This window comes from Rhinoderma darwinii, chromosome 11 (genome assembly GCF_050947455.1).
Source record: "Rhinoderma darwinii isolate aRhiDar2 chromosome 11, aRhiDar2.hap1, whole genome shotgun sequence".
NCBI lineage: Eukaryota > Metazoa > Chordata > Amphibia > Anura > Rhinodermatidae > Rhinoderma > Rhinoderma darwinii.
Window position 1 is genome coordinate 16,309,950 of NC_134697.1, and position 18,241 is coordinate 16,328,190.

The 18,241-nt window shown below is 41.2% G+C and overlaps 1 protein-coding gene across 2 annotated transcripts in view; it reads left to right on the forward strand.

Annotated features, from left to right (window-relative positions):
- Positions 1-2,638: 2,638 nt before the first annotated feature.
- The window catches only part of ZMAT4 (zinc finger matrin-type 4), a 367,445-nt gene continuing 351,842 nt past the window's right edge, over positions 2,639-18,241 (forward strand). Inside the window, exon 1 of one of the 2 annotated variants that reach the window (XM_075843052.1) lies at positions 2,639-3,083. In XM_075843052.1, coding sequence (XP_075699167.1) covers positions 3,003-3,083 — 81 coding nt within the window. In that variant the 5' untranslated portion in view covers positions 2,639-3,002. The remainder of the gene's footprint in view (positions 3,084-18,241) is intronic. The other variant, XM_075843051.1, reaches the window with a different exon arrangement.

Consider the following 18,241-nt stretch of genomic DNA (forward strand, 5'->3'; position numbering starts at 1 on the left):
GCAAATTCAACAAATTACCATTTTAGTTCTCTTTACAACCTTAAGGCTGGGTTCACACGAGCATGTTCGGTCCGTAATGGACGGACGTATTTCGGCCGGAAGTCGGGGACCAAACACAGTGCAGGGAGCCGGGCTCCTAGCATCATACTGTAATCATGTTTTCAGTACGGGACAGTAGTTCCACGGAGAGGCAGGGACTCCTAGCGTCGTACATAAGTATAATGCTAGGAGCCCGGCTCTCTGCAGTGTGTTCGGTCCGGGACTTGCGGCCGAAATACGTCCGTCCATTACGGACGTAATGTGCTCGTGTGAATCCAGCTTTAAAATGTTTTGATCTCTGTTGTGCATAATAATGTGAAACAGGGCATTTTGAGTTTTTACTTCTAAAAACAAATCTGTTATTATTAGGAGATTTGTTCAATAAAATTTGCATTATACTCCAACGGTTGATGGCTTGAAGATTATACTCACTGTCATTTGCATCGACTATTTTGGAAAATCAGCGAAAAATAACATTTGCATAATAATTTGGAACACGGTGTAAGTACTGAGTAAAGTGTCTGAACACTTATGTCAATGCAAGATTTTAGCTTTTCCTTTTCAATAAACTAGCAAAGAAACTAACATTCTGTTTTCACTTTGTCACTATGGGGTATTGAGTGCAGAATGATGGGGAAAAACTTGATATTTTTTATTTTAGCACAAGGCCTCAACATAACAAAATGTAAAAATGGAAAGGGTCTGAAGACTTTGCAAATGCATTGTACATTTAATCAGGAAACTAATCGAATACTTGATACACTCCCCTTAAATATAAGGGACTGATGTCGAGCTCTACACAATAAGGCACCATGCACACGTCCGTAAAAAAATCTTCGTAATTGCGGACCGTAATACGGTCCGCAATTACGGACCCGCCTGGTTCTATTGGCCGTGGACACCTTTCCGTATTGCTACGGATAGGTGTCCATGCCATAGAACCGTTCCAGGAATTATGGAGCATGTCCTACTTTTCGTTTTTACAGGCCATGCTCCCATACTTCGTATGGGAGCACGGCCCGAAAATGCGGCCGGCGGCGTGTGATTACTGGCATGGCAGTGTGCACGAGGCCTAAGCTAACAGGTCTTACGTGGAGCTGTGGCTGTCACTAAGGCTGGGGCTGCCTGATGACAAGTGACACTCAGCTGCCACATGAAGTCATTTCCCTGTGAGTCACAATACTATGAATATAGTAGCGTCAGATTGCTTCTCTTCGTTTACTGTGGGTTTGGTTGGAATAAGGTGATGACTCGTCTGTCTTTTCCTAACCCGATCTTTGCTGCAAACATGATGCATTTTTGTTCATATATGATTGAACATGAGGCATGATCATAAATATATGGCAAGTCTGTGTTCTTCTCCATTGTAAACCACATATGACTTTATGTAGATTGTAAAATATTAGGACAGGATTTACGAGCACTCTCCCAGCATCAGCCAATGGCGGCTTAATGCAGTCCGTAAATCTAGAGGCTGAGAAGCATTGATAACCACAGAATGAAAAAATGCTGCGTGAAACTTGGGATGAAATCAAAGCAAAGTTTTGTAGTGGAGGCATTATCCATGTATTGGTCAGATATTACAATGTGTCTCTATAGAGTAAACTCTTTTTAGTAAGCTTTTCTGGGAGGGCAAGAGTTAATTGTCAACACTAAAACCTTAATTTTTCTGTAAAAATGTATCTCCTATCTATATATCTCTGTTTCTTGTTGGCACATTGATGAGTTATCTGGTTTGTAAAAGAGCTGCAGGTACACCTGAACGGCTATGTTCAGACGTGTTGGATTTGCAATAGGCAAATCCGACACTATATCTTGGATTTCTGTTGCAGATGTGCCGTTGGATGTGCGGCGAATCCTCACACAGATTAGTCCCATCCAATAGGACTAATCTGTGTATGTGCAAATCCACATGAATAAGTGACATGTCACTTATGGACACAAATTTCATGAGGAAAATTTCTGCAGAGACTAGGATTTCCCACCGAAGTTAAAGGGAGGCGGATTTCGGCATGAAATGCACGTAAAATCCGTGACGTGCGGCCAAACCGTTAACTGACCAGTTCAGCACTGCTACATCTATCCATATGTAGCAGGACTGAATCTGTTATCAAACTATTTATTTTCTAAATTATCGATCGATCGATCTATCTATCTATCAAGCATTTGTTCTTTCTATCTACCGTTTGTTCTTTCTATCTAGTGCTTGTTCTTTCATCTATCTCTCTCTCGCTCTCTCTATCTATCTATCTATCTATCTATCTATCTATCTATCTATCTATCTATCTATCTATCTATCTATCTAGCGTTTGTTCTTTTTATCTATCTAGTGTTCTATCTTTCGTTCTATCTATCGTTCTATCTAGTGCTTGTTCTTTCATCTATCTAGTGTTCTATCGATCTATCGTTCTGTCGTGTATGCTTCTGGATATAAATGTATAACTATCCATGAGTACCATTGAGCAGGGACCATATGCTCAGTAATTATTACAATTACACCCTACGAGGCGCTTGCACGGTATATATTTTTAGTATCTCTCTATATATAAACTCTATAGCAGGAAGCTCACACATTCATGTCAGAGTCTTAATAACCCTATAAATCTGCAGAGTGTTTGCAGCCTGCAGCTTCCGGATGCTTCTTATTTGCTGTCTATACCACTCGCAGCACAGAACTGAACAAGTGGATGAGGACTTGCACTGAGATGTTGGAGTGATTTCAGCCCCCAATAGGGACAGTGAGAAGAAAAGGAAGGAGGCTGTAAGTAGCTGTGTATGTATGTGTGTGCACAACAGCAAGAGCTAGTCAAAGTCCTCTGTCCTTGCAGAACAACATAGACCCACATGCACACAGCTCAGGCATTCAGCCTCATCCCTGGGAATCAATCAGATCAGCCCTGAACTGCAAGGAGAACAGAATAGCAGAGTGGAAACCGTGTCGGATAGAATATCAGGAGGCTTGGATGTATTCAGCTTGTGCTGGGGATCCCATTAAAGATCAGGACAGGACCTTCACTAGAGTGGCAGGGACACACGCAGCAAAGGTAAGTTTCCATCCTTTGTTTGGGATGGAGCTTGAATGTGTCACTATCACATGGTTGCAGGATCACAAAGTCTAGCTGCTGGCACCCAGAACCAGAGGACTGCCCTGGGCACTATGGGTGGATATACCCTGAATGAGCAGTAATCCCTCCTTTATGCCCCGTTACCTAATATACACTCTGTTTAATGGCTAATCATAAGGTAAAGTAGCAAAAGAAAGGGGAAAATATTTCTATGCTGTGCCCAGCTTACCCATATGGTAAATACAGCCTTTGTTGTCATCATACACTTTATGTGCATCTCAGGGATTGCACTAGTGGCTGTGTAGCAAGAAGGAAACTCTGATCTCCTAGAAATGACCCTGACGGCACATCAGCCAACTAATAATAAATCTGGGCACTTCACGTGTCCTGTAGACAGATGGCATACCCAGCTCCTTAGGTGCTTTCCAGAAGACATTCAATGCTATTTAGCCGGAGATGCTCAGGGTAGAATTGTTTTTGTGCATCCCAGATGGGACAAGGGACATTCAGCATTGTTAGTGCTGGACAGCTCCTGGAATAAAACCTTCTATGCATTATGCCATGCATTTACAAATGTGCCTGGGAAACCGACTTGTGCCAAGTGCTGGCTGTAACCCATGCCTGTCTACACAACTTTTCCCTCAATGAGACCATTGATGTCTAAACCACTGAGATGTTTACTGAGAAACAGGTGTCTATTTATTTGGAGACAGGCGAAAATCCATATCATTAGATTTTTTTACGTGGGGTTTGTTGGCATAGGTGAATGGGAAGTTTGCACTATTAATGTTACTAAACTCTGGACTATTTTGCATCCGTATTTAATAAATCAGTGGCAAGCTGTGTCTTGAGGGACTGTCAGCTATTGAATGCCAAGAAAGGTAGTAATTGTTCTATTGTACCTCTCTCATCGGTCATATGACCCCATTATATATCCACGTATGGGTATATACTGGGGATGTGGGGGTGGCGGAATATATTCTGTGTGTTTTGCATGGGTAAATTCCTCAAAGAATGTAAATAGTCACCTTACATAGACGGCAACACTATCTTTATGTAGAACAGAAGAATTCATATCTTTTCTGATCTCCAGCTGGGGATACTTACTATACAATATGTTCTTTACGTGCCCAGAAATGCAATAATAATCTGTGTGATGCTTGTATATAGCAGAGGGGGCAGGGATAAGGTCTATACAGTGTAGTTGTCCATGAAATGTCACGTGTTAGATGAATTCCTGTTTACAAGGTTTGGGGGATCTTTGGGCATAATAAAATACCATAAAATATACTGTTTGTAGGGCCAGTTACAAGCTCTGTAGATTCCTAGTATACCTGGTTACGTACATGCACTTACGTATGTATTTAATTTATTATAATAGTTTGGGCCACTCCAGAGATATTTATTTACTCGGTTTGCTAAATTACACATTTTCACTAATAAAATGATTGGTCCAGGATCAAAATTTGGAAAATGATAGGGATGCAGGTTCAAAAATCTCCAACAGTGCAAACCATAAAGACCAACATAACAATCAAACTAAAACATGCGGCACCTTAAAGGGAATGTCCACTCGTGGACACCATTTTTTGAAAATAGATTTTTCTTTTTACAGCTAAAATCCTGTGCTGATTAATTTCTTAATATATATTTATAACAGTCGGAGGTCTGTCTTTCTTATACAAAGTTTCAAATCCCCTGCATACACATAGTGGTAAATGATCAAATTCTATCTTCCTGCAGCCACCACTAGGGGGAGCTTATGAGCAGATTGCATACTGTTTATACATTGAACTCCATAATAAAATGCAGTAAGCTCCCACTAGTGGTGGCTGTAGGCAGCTAGAATTTGATCATTTAGCTCTATCCATACAGTTTTTCCCATTGAAATCAATAGGCAGATGTTTGGAGGCATTCAGCCTCAGGAGCTTCAGCCATTTTTCAGGCCATTTACGGCCCGAAAAACATCTGAAAATAAGCCGTGTGAACATACCCTAATTCTAGTGGTGGCGATTATTGTCAATAGAAAATAATTGTTCTGGGAAATTTCCATGCAGCAATTCTCACTAGATGTGGTCAGTGCCCTGCATTAGAAAAAAATTAGCTCAAATTGCTATAAAGATATATTAAGAAATTAATCTACACAGACTTTTGAACCTTAAAACAACATGGTCTTAAAAGGTAAAGATTCACTTTAAGGTTCGCTGCTCTTTGTCAAATTCACTTAGTTGCCATTTAAGACTACCGCTCATGATCAAAGCTGATCTCTGCATACAAGCAGAAAAGCAAATCTATACCCATACATTATGTGGATACATTGAAAGACACTTGGGCTGGCTGTCTATGATGCCTGTTGTTGGGGCATACTAAGGTTAACCCTTACAACTACCTGTGTCCTTGCATATATGTACGCATTTTATTATGTAAAATCATTAATCATTCATTAAAATCCCAATAAGCAATAAAAAAAACTTACGATTGCTAAAATGCAGAGAGGCACTAACAAAAAAGGGAACCAAAAATGATTAGCAGTGTACCCCCTGCAGTATGTGAGTACAGTCGCTAATATACATGCTGGTCCCCCGTCACGCTGATTCTGAGATTTTCATATTTTTTTTTTATACCACTGCTGTGGGATCGAAAGTTGCGCAGCCTTCTGAAGACACAACTCTTCATCACGTGACCGACCCCGCTGTACTCTATGTAATTGCTGCACTACTGCTCCTGCTTGTACATGGAGTACAGCGGGGTCGGTCACATGACGAAGAGTCGTGTTGTCCACAAAGAAGACTAGACTTCCAGTTCCTCGGCAGCGCTAACAAAATCGATGAAAATCTCAGAATCAGCGCAACGGGGGAGCAGAATGGATATTAGCGACTGTACCACATACTGCAGGGACTACACTGATGATAATTTTTGGTCCCCGCATAACACAAAAATGGCCTGGTCTTCAAGGGGTTAAAGTTGTTTCCACTGTTGTCGCTTTTGGATGTGGATATGAGATGAATGACCTTGTCTCTCTAAGATGTGTCCTATGCAATGTTGTCTATATCTACTGAGGGATTATAGCGCGGCATAGTGGGGAAACATGTGAGATATATATGAGATATATGGAAACATTCGTGCATGTAAATACCGTATAAGACTTTGGTAGGAAAATTTTGTATGGACAATCCAGGACTGAGTCATACAGAATGTCAGTGCTATGAGCCATATTCCTATTATATACGGATACATTTCACGGTAATAATGAAACTGCTTTACTGTAACCCTATATCATTCATAGCTCCGAAGGATCTGTCTTTTGGAGGGACAGTTCCTACTTCCTACCCCTGTCCCGCTTTGTTCCTGAGTTCCTTCTTTTGGAACTGTTTAACAGATATGCATTATTACCTTTACTATATTTCCCAGAAAAAGACTGTCTGGTCCTAGCTGCAGGTACAGTAAGCTCCCAGTACGAGTGTTCTTACAAGGAGAATTCCCACTTTATACATTCCATAAAAAAAAGTCTCATTGGGAAAACAGGGATTCTTTGGGCTCGGTTCCAAAAAACTGCAGCTACATCGAGGTGACAAGTAAATGGAGAGGTGGCCACGCATGTGCACAGAGCTAAGAAATATTTCCATTCCACTGATCGGAACCATAGGTGGGACCAATACATATCAGACATTTATAACATCCTGTGGATATCCCAAAAATGTCTAAATTGGGATATCCCCTTTAATTACAGTTGACTATTGCATCAATGGGACCAGATAAATGTTGGATTATCAAATATTCTAAATCCTCGGACCGCAATTGAAACGTACATAAAACTCATTTGTAAGCGTGTTTAACGCAAAATTTGGTACGGTAACTCTCTGGATTATCAGTTGGCGGATTAAAGAAATGTCACTATATTTATAGCTAATTATTGCATATATGGTGTATTTTATATGGATCTGCCTAAGAAAGGGGATCTTTTGTATGATAGCTCTCCAGCTGTTGCAAAACTACAACCTTCAGCAGGCCAAGACATGCTGGGAGTTATAGTTTTGCAAAGCTGGAGAGCCACAGGTGGGAGACACGAAGTAATCACCCAGATTTGATTTTCTGACTACATACATTATGAACGTGTAACATTAAGGCTATGTTTACACGCTAAACAAAAAACGGCTGTAAGATACGGAGCTGTTTTCAAGGGAAAAGCCTCTGATTTTCAGTGGTTTTTTAAGCGTTAAACGTTTTTTTGATGTGTTTTTTTTTTTTGCGGCCGTTTTTGAAAACGGACGCATAAAATAACGCCCCGTCTGAATGAAAGGCAGCCTCAGGAGCTTCAGCCATTTTTCAGGCCATTTACGGCCCGAAAAACATCTGAAAATAAGCCGTGTGAACATACCCTAATTCTAGTGGTGGCGATTATTGTCAATAGCAAATAATTGTTCGGGGAAATTTCCATGCAGCAATTCTCACTAGATGTGGTCAGAAATAAAAGGATGGCAGGATGTAATCCCAGCCGTGTGCCTCCAGTCTGATCTTATGTAAACAAGGAGATTTACTGACTGCAGCGAATGATATTAATGTTCTGCGATGAGAGGCAAACCACACAGGACTGATGAAAAATGTAAAGATAACCTTCTGTGCGACACGGCATCACGAATCAAGGAATTAGCATGTAACACATTGAGGTCAGTATGCAAAGTGAAAAAAAAAACAAAACACTCCGTTCATGGTTTCTACATAGCATTATGTCTCTCTTTTGTCCACAGGGGGCAGTATTATACTAGTTGGTGCTGGCAGAGTAATAATGTTCTACTTGTCAGATTATAAACCCATAAATCTGCTCAAAGCAGTTGTCGCTTCCCTTCCCCCACTCTGTAAGCTGTTACGAAGCGCATTACTCCGCACAGGAGAACGCTCCTCTCAATATTAAGAGAATATGAAATCTGTTCTCCATCCTGAGGCAGGGACATTCAGAACAATGCCTGATCTAGGGTTCCCTATAAGACAGCAGCAGCCTGTGCAGTAAGAATCAGGGGTGCGACTGTTTGGAAGACGGAAAAGTGCCCAAATGGACTGTATATCTACAATCTGTTGGGGTGGGGGATCATCATTTCCTCTTTTGCCTCAAAGGAAAAATGACTACAAGTATCCCTGGTGAATGTAGCAATGTGATTTCAGCAATTTAACTTGGTTTGGAGCAGGGGTGGACTGACCATTCAGTATAGGGCAGTGAATGAGGGCCACAGCTAGAGGGGGTGTCAATAGTCCCTGAGTCAAATGCATTAAAGTTTAAGTGTAGGGTCTGCACAAAAAACAAGATAAAAAAACAAACCATAAGCTAAAAAGTCTAAGCTGGGGCATAGCTAGGGAAGGGGCTTGAGAGGCGTGTTGGAAGGAGGTATTTTTCTATGGATGAAATAGAAGAGACTGTGCTAGCAGGGGGTGAATAGTTATGCATTCAATTATTTTGTATCTAAAACTAGTAATAAATGTAAATCCACTTTGACTCAATGTTGCTGCACATTAATGCAGGAGAAGTCCAACAGACTTCAATAAACTGTGTGTAATATATATATATATATATATATATATATATATATATATATATATATATATATATATATATTTTATATGAAGCCTATTTTTTTGAGATGACATGAAGGTTTCATTCCCTCAGCTCCTCATACACTCACACAGTAATTGTTCAATTAGCTTGCAGCATTCCCAGAACAATTAATCTATAACCAGTTTTTGAAAAGGTCAAAAACGTGACACCTCAAGAAGAAATAAAAAGGAAATTTGCTTAATTCAACATGTCATTTGTTTAAATTAGCGCAGCATGATAGAAGCTCTGGTGCAAAAGAGAGATCATCCTATCAATGATTATTAGTTTTTCTATTATTTCTATGTGAGGCATTCACAAATTGAGACAGAATTCCCAATGAATCTACAATATCTATCTCATATCTTTTATCTATGTATCTCTTTTGTTTATCTATTATCTTCAGAGTGCTATCTATCTATCTATCTATCTATCTATCTATCTATCTATCTATCTATCTATCTATCTATCTATCCATCCATCCATCATCTTTTCACTACTTACGTGCTTGCCTTGTATCTGGAGATATATTGCTGAAAATTTTGGAACACTGGTCACGTGTCCAGCGAGGACTTGCTCCCTACATCTTTCGAGCTTTCTCATATCTCTTTTTAATGAAAAAAATAAATATCTTATAAAGTATTGATCGTACTATCAGAACATTTGGGGTGATTTTCATTTTCTTCGATGTCTTTGTGATTATGCAGGTGCCGAGTATGACCTGTGTATAGGACCAGCGCCATTTACCAGCATCTATTCTCTGTACATGAGGTCATGACATACAGATTTATACAGCATTACTGTACCAAATGGAGCATGTCCAGTGCATCCCAGCACAACATGAGAATTCTGGGTTGGGGGATGTGTCTGTGTATGTATTATTCGATACGTTTTTTTTTTCCCTTGTTACTACTGTGTGTGTGTGTCTTGCATATCTGTCGCACTTTTAATGTTCTACAAAGAAATCCAAGTAATTACAAAAGTCTGTTTTTAAATTAAGATCTTATTTACTGTAGGAAAAACTACTATTCAGCCCTATCTGGCCCTATGTGGAAAAGTAATTGCCCCTTTAGCTCCCAAATCAACCAGTTAACCAAATTCAATTGGCAATTGGTTTCAGTTTCACTCGCCACATCCAGATCTGATTAGTATCAGACCTGTTGAATCTAAACATTACTTAAAAAAAACAACTGTCTGACAATCTGAAGCTGGAGAGAAAATCTCAAAATGTAGCACATGATGCCATGTACTAAAGAGATTCAACATGTGAAACAAAGTCATAAAAATCTACTAGTCTGGAAAGGGTTACAAAACAATTGCTACGGCTCTGGGACTCTAGTGAACAGTGAGAGCCATTATCCAGAAATGGAGAAAACTTGGAACAGTGGGGAACCTACCCAGAATTGGCTGGTCGACCGAAATTTCACCAAGCGCACATCGAAGATTCAGAGGTCAAAGACGAAACCAGAGGAACATCTAAAGACCTGCAGATTTTCACTTGCCTCAGTTAAATCGGTTATGTGGGGACCAAAAATTATTAGCGGTGTAGTCACTGCAGTATGTGGTACACTCGCTAATGTACATTCCGGTCCCCCATCGCACTGGTTATGAGATTTTCATTGATTTTTTTTATAGAGCTGGAGTGGGACCGTAAGTCTAGTTTCACAGTCTTCTTTGATGAAGATACGACTGTTCGTCACGTGACCAACCCCGCTGTACTCTATGTACTCTATGTTCTACTGCTCCTGCTTGTACAGAGAGTACAGCGGGTCGGTCATGTGACGAAGAGTCGTGTCGTCATCAAAGAAGACTGTGCAACCAGACTTCCGGAATATATATTAGCGAGTGTACTCACAAACTGCAGTGACTACACTGATAATAATTTTTAGTCCCCACGTGACCCCTTTAAGGTCAATGTACATGATTCCCCAATTAGAAAGACTCTGGGAAAAAATGGCATCCATTGAAGAGTTTCAAGGCGCAAATCACTGCTGACCAAAAAGAACACAAAGGCTCATTTTGCATTTGCCAAAAAACATCTAGATTACCCCAAGACTTTTGGGATAATCTGTGGACTGATGAGTCAAGGGTGGAACTTTTTGGAGGATATGGTTGTTACATCTGACGTAAAGCACCGCATTCCACCATAAGAAAAACATAAGTCACATGTGGTGGTGGTGGTGTGATGGTCTGGGGCTGCTTTGCTTTTACAGAACCTGGATGACTTGTCATTGATGGAACCATGAATTCTGCAGAAAATCCTGAAGGAGAATGTCCGCCCATCATCTTTGTGACCTAAAGCTCAGACACAGTTGGGTTCTGCAGTAGGACAATGATCTGAAACACACAAGCAAGTCCACCTCTCAATGGCTCAAAAGAAACAAAGTTAAGGTTTTGGAGTGGCCGAGTCAATTTCCTGTCTAAAAACCCAATGAGATGATGTAGCAAGGTTTTAAAAGGGCAGTTCATGCTCTCAAACCCTCCGTTGTAGCCGAATTAAGAACATTTTGTAAAGAACAAAGGGGGCGAAAATTCCTCCGCAGCAATATAAACGACTTATCGCAAATGTCTGATTGCAGTTGTTACTGCCGAGGGGGGCACAATCTGTTATTAGGCTTAGGGGGGCAATTACTTTTTCACATGGGTGATTTATAGGTTTTAAATAAATCTTTATCATCAATAATTGGAAGGATCATTTAAAATCTGAACTTTGTATTCACTCGTGTTGTCTTTATCTTATATTAAAATTAGTTGGATGCTGTGAAACCTTTATTAAATGTGACAAATTTAGCAAAATTAGAAGAAATCGGATGAGGGGCGAATACTTTTTCACAGAACTGTATATAGATAGATGGATGGATATATTGTGATTGGCTCAGTTGAAGAATGCAGTCGATGATACAGAACATTTTTGGTTTATGCTTCATTAAATGGGAATTCATCATGAATCATAGTCCAGACTGTATGGGATACCTCATTTTTATTTTTGTGGTGCCTGAATTAGGTTCTACCTGGGAATCACGGACAGATGTAACATGCAGGAGACGTTGCTGACGTTTTTTTGCATGCTTTACTTTAGAAGCCGCAGTGCCCCCATAATAGTGATATAAATTACAGTAAGTTATTTATTGCACTTGCTTCACAGGCATGACTTCTTCATACATGATAGTGCAGCTCCCCCACAAGTCTCTCCTTATGATTCTCCAATGAGCTTTATGCTAATGGTTACAGAAACCCTTGTAAATTAAAGGGTAACTAAACGTTCAACAAACTTCTGACGTCAGAAGTTTTGATTAGTGGGGGATCCGAGCACTGAGACCCCCACCAATCACTAAAACTATGCGGCAGAAGTGCTTGTGTGAGCGCTCAGCCTTTTTGTTTCTTTTTGGCTTTTTCCGGCAATCAATGTAGCGGAGTACGGGCTCACTAGAAAGTCTATGAACCTGTACAACGCTACATCGGCTTTCTGTAAAAACCTGAACACAAATAAAGCGGCTCAGCACTCGCATGAGCACTTCTGCCGCTTTGTTTTAGTTTTGGTGGGGTCTCATTGCTTGGAACCCCACCAATCAAAACTTCTGACATGTCACTATGACATTGAACATTTAGTTACCCTTTAGCTTATGAAGAGGCAGTTTTATCCCTTTTGTGTTGAAACCAGCAAAAAGACAATCTAAAATAAAGATCTACTGGTCGCCACTATGAAGTCTACTGGAGAATGGGGATCTACAATTCAGTCACCACGAAACTATAGTTTGCAGCAAATATCTGCGGTTACTGATAATTGAAAGTGCGCCTGATTCCTCTGGCCATTTCTGGTTTTTAAAAACCTAGACAACATAGAGAACAGAGGAAAAAAGCATGATGTGAATACCCTGAGATTATAGTTCCCTTAAAGGGGTTTTCCAAAATCAGAAAAAAAATCTGCCATGGAAGGGGGGGGGGGGGGTGCAGTGAAATAATAAAAAAACATTACTTGATAAATCCCCCGGCGATCCAGTGCAGTCGCTCCGTTGTTACCAGAAGAGCGTCAGGAGCACCAAACCGGCTGCATTGCACCAAACAACGCAGCTGTGTATGGCAGCACATGGAGACTACAGCGCTTCATACTAGGGAGTATATGGCCTCCATGACAGTTGTACAGTTTTCATGCACATGGAGCCTTACAATGTAATACCAGGCGCTGCTATTGCTCATTTTTGAATCCATGTGTGATGTGGCCAATATCTAAAAAAAAAACAGCTGTAATTTTCCCAATTAAAGATGATGGTTACTAAGTTTTTAAGTATTTTGCAGTAGAATCAGTAGCAGGACATTATGGTGCACTTCTCGCAATACCGAACGCCATCTGCTTCCCAACTTTATAGAGCTCCCCCTAGTGGTGCCTGCAGACAGCCAGTTTTATCATGTACGGTGTAGAGGGAAGCAGTGGATTTGCAGCTGAATGGGGGAAATTTATTTATGTATTTATACCAGTGGTATAGTGTAAATACATTAAAAAATATGGTAATCAAATTGAGCAGGAAATAGGAACTTAAAGGGTTTGGCCACTTGATATAAAACGAACCATAAAAGGCAAAAATCTTTTAAGGTGTTATGTTACAAGTATAATTATATTGATATCATATTCCCTCTGTGCAAATAAAGACCCCCGGCTGCCTATGTCTGTGCTGTCTAAACAATGGACAGCGGCGTCCATAAGATATCAAAATAATTGTATTTGTAACATCACAGCGTAACAGTTCATTGCCTTTTCTGATGTTTTTTTTTTCCAAAAAAGTGACCAACTCCTGAGAATTGGTAGATTTGTCGAAGCTCTCAGTGGGTGTGGGACTCACACTAGTTTTGCTTTGGGGCCCTATGACTTGTGTGTACGCCCGTCTGCAACCTTCCTCTTGTTCCTGCCTAGGTGTCCTCCTCTTAGGCTGGGTTCACACGACCATGTTACGTCCGTAATGTACGGAACGTATTTCGGCCGGAAGACCCGGACCGAACATAGTGCAGGGAGCCTGGCTCCTAGCATCATAGTGATGTACGATGCTAGGAGTCCCTGCCTCGCTGCAGGGCAACTGTCCCGTACTGTAATCATGATTACAGTACGGGACAGTTGTCCTGCAGCGAGGCAGGGACTCCTAGCATCGTACATCACTATGATGCTAGGAGCCCGGCCCCCTGCAGTGTGTTCGGTCCGGGTCTTCCGGCCGAAATACGTTCCGTACATTACGGACGTAACATGGTCGTGTGAACCCAGCCTTATTTACACAGCGCTGTACTTTACATATAAATATATATGGTTCAGTGTATTCACATGTATGCTTCTCCCTTCAGCAGGCTCCCTTCACCCATGCTCGCCTATAGGAACCGGACTACTGTGCCTATAGGTAAATCAGGCCCTGATTATAACATGTGCATATACAGTATATGTAAAGAGTTAAAATTCATGATGGGTGATGAAATGTCGAATATTTAATGTTATTGAGCAGTCATAGAATATAAAGCGTGCTTGTAAGGGTAGAAGACAGCTGAAAATAGCTCCTATAACATATGATACCACAGCGGTAGCTTAAGGATCCTGGGCTCTTCGTGCGATGCACTTGCAGTATGTAATAATCTATATCACACTGTATAGGATCTCTATATGCTATAAAAAGAACGATGTTGTGTAGTGAGATAGCGCTGCGTCGTATGATTTCTGGATGTCAACGCCTACAGGACGCCCTTCATTTTTCCGTTTTTGCCTTACTGCATCCCAAGAGGCATAACTTTTTCTTTTTTCGCGGACGTTGACGTGTGATGTCTTGCTTTTTGCATTTCGGAGTGTATTTTTTTGGTGCATACAAAATTGACGTTAATTAATTTTTTTTCTTAATCTGGCTTAAAATTCCATTCAGTCATAGTTTTCTGGTTTTTTTTTGTTTTTTTCTAGTAGTTCTCCAGACTCTCTAAATTATTATTCACCGTTTATATAGTTCAGAGTAGTTTCCCCTGGGAAAATTATCGCGCTAATATTTCAGTGCAATATTAGAATCTCTAAATTACATTTTAAATGTATAAATTGTTACGATTAAGGGGAAATATAATTTATGAAAGTTTTTATTGATAATAATAATAATAATGCAGGATCGAGCTGTCACCGCTGACCTGACGGATTCAGGTCTCTGCTCTAGATACAGCAGCTCTGTATACAGGACATAAAGCAGCTGTATCTCAAAAAGGAAAAATTATTTTTAATTAAAAGTAATTACAAAGTTGCACCAATCACACTGCTATCTAATATCCCTGGAAGACTAGGGTGAATTATGGGTTAAAGGGGTGGTCCATATGCCTTATTAGTTCATATGTATGTCATTAAGGGCATGACCACACATGGCGGAATTCCTCCGCAACTGTCCGCATCGATGCCGCACAGAATCTGCGTTGCAGATTCTGCAGCGGATCTGCACAAAATGTGCAGTACATTGATGCGGACTAGCTGCTGCAGACTGCGGGAAAAGTGCTTCCCTTCTCCCTATCAGTGCAGGATAGAGAGAAGGGACAGCACTTTCCCTAGTGAAAGTAAACGATTTTCATACTTACCGGCCGTTGTCTTGGTGACGCGTCCCTCTTTCGGCATCCAGCCCGACCTCCCTGGATGACGCGCCAGTCCATGTGACCGCTGCAGCCTGTGCTTGGCCTGTGATTGGCTGCAGCCGTCACTTACACTGAAACGTCATCCTGGGAGGCCGGACTGGAGACAGACGAAGGGAGTTCTCGGTAAGTATGAACTTATATGTTTTTTTACAGATACATGTATATTGGGATCGGTAGTCACTGTCCCGGGTGCAGAAACAGTTACTGCCGATCGCTTAACTCTTTCAGCACCCTGGACAGTGACTATTTACAGACGTCTCCTAGCAACGCTCCCGTCATTACGGGAGCCCCATTGACTTCCTCAGTCTGGCTGTAGACCTAGAAATACCTAGGTCCAGCCAGAATGAAGAAATGTCAAGTTAAAAAAGCAAGACGCATCCGCAGCACACATGACATGTGCATGACAGCTGCGGACTTCATTGCGGAACTTAGAATCTCCATTGAAGTCAATGGAGAAATTCCGCCATGAGTCCGCCACTGCTCCGCAACAGACAGAGCATGCTGCGGACACCAAATTCCGCTCCGCAGCCTATGCTCCGCAGCGGAATTGTACGCATCGTGTAAACGAACACTGCTAAATTAAAGTGAAAGTCAATGGAGAAACGGCTCCGCTGCGGATTAACGCTGCGGAGTGTCCGCAGCGGAATTTAAGTGGAATTCCGCCATGTGTGAACCCGCCCTAAGGGAGATCCCCAATAGTCGGTTGTATTAGATTTTCTCCAATGCCAGCTGCAACAAGTGTCCTGCAACATTTTCATATGTTAGAGGTTCAGGTTAATTACAATTCACACCATTGATGGAGGACCACATGAGTTTGTTGTGTTTGTCATTGCTGAACGTATGGTTTCCCGCTATGCGGTTTCTTCCTTTCCAATTTTCTCCCGCGATGAATAACACGATCATTATACTTTTCCCTCCTTGTTGTTCTCACATGTTTGAAGTTGAACTGTTCCGTTTTAGACTGACGTACGTCTCCACATGGTTCAGCAGACTTGTATTGTGCTGCCTGGCGTTGTTGTGAGACGGCAATAATTGCTTTCAGAGGTGACAGTGTGCCGCCATTCCCTGGTGCGATCAAATCTCAGCTACAGAAGCTGGAGATAAATATGATGCTGCAAAATTACATAAAGTGATCAAAAACTGTGTGTTGCTAGGTGACAGCTGGCAGTGCCCGGGTACATGGTTTAAAGAGGGTGTCCAACGTTTCACGACCCATCTACAGCACATTTCCGTTTTAGAAGTATTTTTTTTACGGGGATGTGATGAGTACCCCTGTGAAAAATACGATTACAGCAAAAATATATTGAATGCGTTTGAAATATGGATGTTTTCAGTCCTGCTGTTAGTATACTCAGAGCTGACATTCGTCACTAGTTTGAGATGTCCACCCTGCAGATAAAGAGAAATACAGGGGCGAAAAAACCCACTTTCAATAGAAGTGTGGGGCCCATAGCAAATATAAAAAATGTGCCCCCTATCTATCACTGCAATATAAATAAAATGAAGCATTACTTGACTCCTATTCGAATTAATGACAGACGTTCTCCAGAGAAGATAGTCACGCGTTACAGCTCTGGCTAATAGTAATTTATTTACAGAGATGTACTAATATAATAAATATCGAAAACCTCCAAAAATCTTTAAAGGGTAACTAAATTTTTTAAAAACTTCTGACATGTCCTAGTGACATGTCAGAAGTTTGGATCAGTGGGGGTCAGAGCAATGAGACCCCCACCGATCGTTAAAACGAAGCTGCAGAAGCGCTCGTGTGAACGCCGTGCCGCTTACCTTCTGATCGTTTTTTTCTCAGAAAGCCGAACGAGCGGTGTGCGGGCTCAATAGAAAGTCTGAGTCCGCACACTCCCGAGAAAAGCCGATCAGAAACAAAGTGGCACAGTTCTCACCCGAGCGTTTCTGCTGCTTTGTATTAGTGATCGGTGGGGTCTCAGTGCTCGGACCGCCCCGATCAAAACTTCTGACATGTCACTATGACATGTCAGAAGTTTTTTAAAAGTTTAGTTACCCTTTAAAATTAACTATAGTTAAAGGTTTTGTCTGCTTTTTTGCTTGTCTCCTAGATATGAGCCGCTCACGGGGTGTCCTGCTGCTGGGACCATTATGATCATAGTGATCATCTATGATGTGCAGGAGAACCTGGCTGCAAGTGTGCAATTCTACAAAGAAAATGAAGCATTACATGATGCCCATAGAATTCAAAGGGCTGTGTGTGTAATGCATGGATGTGCTGGGTCCTGCGGAGACGCAGAGATATATTTTTTGCTTCGGCTCATTAATAGACGTCCCGAATGACGGACTCCCCTCTATTTACTCAGAAAGAATGGGTTTTCTAAACCAAATTACCCCTTTTAAAGAGGCTGTCCCAGGATAAAATATTAAATTTCTCTGTTAGATCACACAAAACGTAACCAGTATTCAGTAGGAATCACTTAAAATAAATGTTCTTGTGTGTAGATATTGCAGACGTTACATAATTACGGCGCCCCCTGGTGTTCTTTTTGATTCCCTTTCAGAATATCGACCTAATGTGTCCAGTGCCGGTTGAAGAAACCCCTTCTAGTACAATGATTCTTATTGGCTGGCCGGTACAATAGTAGCAATCACTCCACTGCCCGTGTACAGGAGGATCCAGGCGGTTGCAATGAACTGATGGGCATGTGCGACTACCAGAACTAGATCCGATTGGGGAGATTTATTAAGACTGTAGTTTAATATGCCAATCTTAATCTGATTGGCATATTACTAAAATACACCAAATGTATTAAGAGGATGCCTCTTAAAAAATTTGGTGCATCTTGAGCTGTGTTAACTCCCAAAAAATATACACCTGCTACGAGCAGGCAGAAATTTGAGCGCCCTTTTGCTCCATTTTCTGGCTTTAGGCCGGGTTCCCACGGGTCGGATA